At 39.3% G+C, this 7,100-nt stretch overlaps 1 protein-coding gene across 1 annotated transcript in view; it reads left to right on the forward strand.

The window, feature by feature from the left end:
• The window catches only part of Sec24a (SEC24 homolog A, COPII coat complex component), a 73,775-nt gene that overhangs the window by 59,558 nt on the left and 7,117 nt on the right, over positions 1–7,100 (forward strand). The window contains exons 17-18 of the mRNA XM_019209883.2: positions 2,792–2,902; positions 4,629–4,804. Coding sequence (XP_019065428.2) covers positions 2,792–2,902; positions 4,629–4,804 — 287 coding nt within the window. The remainder of the gene's footprint in view (positions 1–2,791; positions 2,903–4,628; positions 4,805–7,100) is intronic.

Below are 7,100 nucleotides of genomic sequence, written 5' to 3' on the forward strand. Positions count from 1 at the left end.
ATTTTTTTTTTTTTTTTTTTTTTTGAATTCTTAATCAGAAGAGCTTGGTTGGTGTTTTTGGTAAAGCTGAGGTGATCACCCTTGTTTGCCTTAAAGCAGTCATTGTGTTCCTCTGTTTCATGGATGTGTCTGCTGTCCATCACATGTCATAGCTGCGGTAACAGCAGTTTTTAGCATGCCTTTCTTTTAGAACTGGGTTTGGTGGGCAAGTCCGATAGTAAAGAGGATGAATAAGGAAAATAGTGCTGTGCCATGTGGTGATGCTAGTTGAGGAGAAGAGTGAAGCACAGGCACTGATAGGAAGTGCTCAGGTTGCTGTTGTAAGAAGAATGGCCAGTGGCACTAAGCCTTACAGGGAGGGTGCATGGGTTGAACTTTGGAGGAGCTTGTGCTGGAAGATAGGTATCTTTAAGAAGATTGCACCTTTAAGGGTGCAATTTGTTCCTAATCCTTTTATAATTTGTTTTTTTTTTCTAAGGGAATATGAAGGCACATTAAGTTTGTGGTTTTATTTTAAAGATTTACCACTCCTGCCCTCTAGGTCTATTTTATCACCTTTAAAAACTATTTTGGCCAGGCGGGTACAGTGGTGCATGTCTCTATACCCACCTGTTATGTTATAATCCCAGCTACTTGGGAGGCTGAGTCAGGAGGATTACAAATTCAAATCTAACCTGGGATTGGGGCTGGGGATTTAGCTCAGTGGTTCTGGCAACTGTCTAGCAAGTGTAAGGACTTGAGTTCAATCCCCAGTACCAAAACAAGAAAATAAACTATCAAATCTAACCTGGGGAATTTAGTAAGAACCTGTTTCAAAATAGGAAGGCTGGGGTGTAGCCTATGGTAGAGCACTTACATACCACATGTGAGGCCCTAAATTCAGTCCCTAGTACTGAAACAAAATTTTTTTTTTTTTGGTTCCTGGAATGTGCCAGGGCCTCACTTTGATCCTAGGAATGGAAAGAGAAAGAATAGTTTTGGGTGTGTTTCTGTGCTGTGTCTGTTCACCGTTGCACTTGTCCAAAATCAGTAAAATATGCATTTTGATAAGAGCCTTTAATATTAGGAAAGTTCTGTTTTTGTACGATTATAATTAATTTAGTGTGCCTTAAATATAAAAGCTGGATTTCTGTTTCTATACACTGTTTTATTCTTGCTAATATTTAAACAATTTGTAATCAATATGTGCAATTTTTTGTGTGATACCAAGATATCAAATACAGGCCCTGTATACGCTGAGTTCATACTCTGTCTCTGAACTGTATATCAAGTCAGGGCACCCCTTTGAATGTAAAATTGCACAGTTTGGACTGTTGTGTCATTTAACCATCATCACAGTGAAGATATCACAATCAGTTTCATCACACCCGATATTTGTACTTGTTTTTGTAGTAAGCCTCTCTCCCGTTCCCAGCCCCTGGTACCCACTGATATCTTTATTCTTCTTCTCATGGTCCTGGAGATCGAACCCACAGCCTTTGCACTGAGCTACCTCCAGCGCTTTTTATTTGTATGACAGCGTCTCACTGAGTCACTAAATTGCCCATGTTGGGCTCAGATTTGTGATCCTCCTTGCTCAGGATTTCTGGCATGGCCCTGGTTTCTGACCCTGTCATTTTGCACTGTGGGACGTCATAAAAATGGAATCATAGAGAGGTTTATATCCTTTATCTGAAATGTTTGGAATTAGAAGTGTTTGGGATTTTTTCAGTTTTTGGAATATTTGCATATATATAACTATCTTGGGGAAGGGATCCAAGTCTCAAAACAGAATTTGTAGATGTTTTATGTATACCTTCTAAGGGTTGTTACTATTTTATCTTAGATTTTTTTTTTTTTTTTTTTTTTTTGTGGTCCTAGAGATTGAACCCAGGGCCTGGTCCATGCTAGGATACATCCCTAGCCTGCCTAAAGGTTACTTTATACAATAAGTTTATTGTACCTTCGTTTTGTTTGCTACCCCATTACATGATGTAAACTGTAAAATCTTCCCCCTGAGTCATCTCAGCACTCAAAAAGTATAGGTTGGCCGGGCATGGTGGCGTACTCCTGTAATCCCAGCACTTGGGAGGCTGAGGCAGGAGGATTGCTGTGAGTTCGAGACCAGCCTGGGCTACATAGTGAGTTCCAGGTCAGTCTCACTACATAGTGAGACCCAGTCTCAAAAAAAACAAAACAAAAAAAGTGTAGGTTTGGGAACATTGCAGATTTTGGATTTTCAGAGTATAGGTGCTCCAGCTGTAGGTGTATATATAGCCTTTTGAATTTGGCTTATTCTAAGCATAATATATTTGAATTTTGTCCTTAGGTTCTATCCATCTAGGTGAGGGATTGCTGAGTTGTATGGTATGTTTGACTTTATAACCACCTGCCAAACTGTTTTTCACATTTGTAACATTTTTGGATTCCCGTCAGCACTGTGTAAAAGTCCTGAGGCATAGTGACACACACTGTATTTTCAGCACTTTGGGAGGCTGAGGCAAAAGGATCATAAGTTTAAAGCCAGCCTGGGCAAATTTAGTGACTTAGCAAGACCCTGTCTCAAAATAAAAAGAATAGCACATGTAGCTCATTGTGAAGGTCCTGGGTTCAATCCCCAGTATTAGGGGAAAAAAAGGTTCTAGCTGCTCTGTATCTTTTTGTTGTTGTAGTGTTTAGTTTTTGTTTGGTTTTGGTATGAGTTTTTCAAAATCTGTAGTGTCACCTTGTTTGGTTTTGGTCTTAGCACCAGAAAGGAAGATTTTCTTTTTTGTATGTTATTGTCCCTTACTCTCATGTATTTTTCCCAAAGGTGAAAGAAGAATTCGGGTCCATACTTTGTGTTTGCCAGTGGTTTCCACTCTGAATGAAATCTTTCTTGGAGCTGATGTTCAAGCAATTTCAGGGTTATTGGCCAATATGGGTAAGAGTTGTTATCACTTGAAGTATTTTGCAAGTAATACCAGTAGGAAAATTCTCACAATTTTGTTTTCTTTAACTTATCAGCTTTACATTTTTTCAGTGTTTGGGTGCTTGTAACTATTTCAGTGGAAATCTCTGCAGATAATCTTATCATTTACATTTGTTTATATAGATTTATTAGCTGCCTCTTGCCCCCACTTAAAAAGCTGTACTGAGATAGCATCATGTAACAGATTTTACCCTTTCTTGTACAGTTCCATGGTTGCCTTTCTAGTCATCACCACCATATAATTCTAATGCCTTTATGGTTTTTTTTTTTTTTTTTTTAATTTCTGGTACCAGGAATCAAACCCAGGACCTTGCACTTGCAAGGCAGGCAGTGGCACTACTGAGCTAAATCTCTGGCCCGCCTTTATGTTTTCCCTTTTTTATTTTATTTTATTTTTTGGTACCAGGGATTGAACTCAAGTTCTCATGCTTGTGAGGCAGGTGGTAGAACCACTGAGCTAAATCCCCAGCCTCTGCCTTTATGTTTTTTAGTTGGTGGTGGTAGTAGGGATTGAACCCTGGGCCTTTGCAGTGAGTTATATTCCCAGCCCTTTTTTATTTTTGAGGCAGGGTCTCACTAAGTTGCCCAGGGCTCAAACTTGGTGATATTCTTGCTTCAGTCTGCCAGAGTGCTGGGATTACAGGACTACATCACTGTACCTGACACAGATTTTATTGTATTTTTTTCAGCTTTAATTGAGTTTATTGGTACATTTTAGGGATACAGTACAGTTACATTCATTGCTGGGATCTTGTACCTCTACATGACAAGTCTTGATTCTCATTTTTTCCCCTTACCCCTGCCCTCCCTTCATAGATTTTATTTTTTAATCAGTTCTGTAACACGGACAAGTGATGGTCATGTATTATAAAATCATTAGATCTAGTGTCGTTGAGTTTGAGATGGATGCCAGCATACTCTCCACATGTTTGCAGCCTTGCCAAGTCAAGGGCACCAAGAAAAAAACTACCTATTCCCTGTATTTGCCTACTTAATTTTTATTGTTGTTGTTGCTTTTTTAAATTCATAGAGTTTAACATCAGTTTGATTCTTGCTGTCTTTTTCCCTTAGCAAAGATGTTCAGAGTCTTATTTGCTTCAAACTCAAATCTGCTTGTAAGAGGAATAGTTAGCCCAGTGCCTGAAATTTTCTTTCATGGAGCTTAGTAAAGGATCTTTCCTCACTTCAGTGTTATAAATTGTTAAAACCTGAATATTGTGACCTGAGTAATTTGAGGGCCACTGCTTTTAGTTTTAGTTTTTTTTTTTTTTAGTTCAAATCATATTTTTTGATACCAGCGTGAACCTTATTATCATCATTGTAATTGACAACAATAACTGTCAGGCAGTATTTATAGATTCACAAAACATTTCACAATAGCTTTGCCCAGTATATCATCTTTAAAATCAGCATATTTCTTTAATTGATGAAGTCTTAAAGTTTACTGTTGAACAGATAATAGTATTCATTTTTCTTATTTATATGCAAATTTTATCATAGCACTTAGTAAATAATTTAGTGAAAGGCATTTTGATACCACACAGTTGCAGGTTAAGGTCTTCAAAACCAGTATGTTGCTGCTACTTTAATACAGTTTTTAAAAAATCATCCCCTCTGTCCTTACCAGTGGAGCATCTGACTTCTGCCTGCCTTTTATCCCTGTCCTCCCTGCGATCAGCTGTTGATAGGTCCATGACCGCCAGTCTGAGTGATGCCCGGGACGCCCTGGTGAATGCCGTCATTGACTCTCTCTCAGCTTACCGCTCCTCCGTCCTCAGTAACCAGCAGCCAGGACTCGTGGTTCCTTTCTCTTTGCGGCTTTTCCCACTTTTTGTGTTGGCTCTTCTTAAACAGGTAAGATAAACTAGCATAGCAGAAGTATCATAGTCAAAAATTTTATTCTGTGAACTCCCAAACATGAAATATGTAATTTTATACCACTTAGATTCCTTTCCCTCCCTCCCTCTTCCACCTACCTGCCTCCCTTCCTTGTCCTCCCTTCCTTCGAATATCACTTTGGTGACCCAGGCTGGCCTCAAATTCACAGTCCTCCCTTAGTCTCTGAGTAGCTGGCCAGTTATTTTTTGAGAACCTTACTTTTTATTTGAACCTTAAAGTGATTAGAGCTGAAGAAAGTTACAAATAACTGATGTAGAACACATGTCTTGGGTGGAGGAGGTGCTCACTAAGTATTTGGTGACATTATCAGAAATTCAGAGGATAATCAGCCTTCCAGTTTTCTAAAAGCAGGACTTGTACATTTTATTGCTGGCTTAAGAAGCCATACATCTACTGCATGTTCTCACTTATGCCTGCAAGTGAAAACATGACTGCATAGAAGCAGAGGGCAGAGTGGTGGTCACTCACTGAGTGTGGTGATACGTACTTAGGATCAGCACTCAGGAGGCTAAGGCAGGAGGGGTGCTGTGAGTCGAGGCCAGCGTGGGCTACACAGTGAGTTCAAGGCCAACCTGAACTGCACATTGAGAACCTGTCTCAAACAACAAAACAAAACTAAAGGACCAGTGGTTACTAGAACGTGGCGGCTGCTTGGAGACGTTGGCCAGAGGATGCAATATTTTAGTTAGGACAAATCAGTCAATGACAAGTATTTAAGGCAGTGGATTGTTAATTAGCTCAATTTACTCATTCCGCATTGCGTACTATTTTGTATATTTTGTATCCCATAAAGATTACAGTTATAATTAGTTTTTTATTTTATTTTTTTTCTTTTTATTGAGTTTATTGGTACAATCTAGGTACACAATACAATTACATTCATCATTGGGATCCTGTACCTTTACATAATAGGTCTTGGTTCTCATTTTTTCCCCTTGTCCCTGCCCTCCCTTCACCCTCTTCTCCCCTCCCCATTTACAAACACTTTATTTCCATTTTTTCAGTTTCTCATATTTTTTTCCTCTCCCTTATTACCTTTTCCCCACCCTTCCCACTTTCCCTATACCTTTAACCCTTTACTTCCTATTTCACATTATTAATTATCTCATTAGGATCCTGTGTACCTTTATAGTTTTTCACGCCAGAGAAACTAATTGATCGGTATTAGTTTCTGACTTTAAAAATTAATTTTTTAAAAAGGAGGAGGCCTGTATGTAATTCCTTTTTTTTCCTCTCTTTTCTGTTTTTTGGGTACCGGCGATTGAACTTGGGTCCTTGAGCTTGCAAAGCAGGTGACCGCACCACTGAGCTAAATCCCCAACCCCAGTATTACTCTTCTTAATCTTTAAACTCTAGATAAGTTTTCCTGTACCTGTGCATCTGTCTCTAGGATCTGGGTTGTACTTCCTCTTTTGTTTCTCTTTTCATTTTAAAATACCTTTTTGGTGCTGACAATGAGCCCAGAGCCTGCTGCTGGCTGGGCAAGAGCTCTACCACCGAGCTAAATCCTGGGCCCTGGGTTGCACGTCCCTGTCTTTGTCTTTGAACTCAGATGTCACACAGCTCTTTTGCATAGCCTTGTTTATTTGACTTTCCATTTGCTCCTTAGTACTGTGTTCCTCCTCTGCCAGTGCCTGCCCCTACCCCTCTGCTTCCCAAGGGAGAAAGAAAACTGAGATTGTGGAGGAGGCTTCTTTATCCAGTATCAAGAATTTGATACCCAAGCATAGAGACCTCAAGGGACCTTTCCTTAAAAAATTTTATTTAAAAGCCCATGTTAATGCTTTTGATTAAAAGCACTGATCAGGAACTGCTCTGGATCTTGATAATTGTTCTATTTTTCTGAATTCCCAAAATCTCCTGGTCTGGCATGTATAGTGTATGTAGTCTCTTTCAGGTGAGCAGGCAAACTGCTTCTTCCTAATAGGAATGGCTTTTGATTCAGCCATTCTAGTTTCTCTAACTCAAGTTGTGTATTTCCACAGCTGGATGTATGTGCACAGAGGTTACATAAATATTTACATTTTAACATTTACAACCTGAGCCCTTCTCTCTCCTTCAGTTCTTTTCTCAAATCTGTCTTTGTTCTAAGGCCTGCCCTTCCTGATCTCCCATCCTCCTCCCTCTTGCTGCACAAATGCCCTCACTCCTCTTATCTCTCTTACCACCTGTAGCATTATCCCTGATCACATGTTGCATATTTATTATTTACCTCTCCTTTTTTTTTTTTTTTTTTTTTTTTTTTTTTTTT

This window comes from Fukomys damarensis, unplaced genomic scaffold (assembly GCF_012274545.1).
Source record: "Fukomys damarensis isolate Sample0158 unplaced genomic scaffold, DMR_v1.0_HiC HiC_scaffold_9, whole genome shotgun sequence".
NCBI lineage: Eukaryota > Metazoa > Chordata > Mammalia > Rodentia > Bathyergidae > Fukomys > Fukomys damarensis.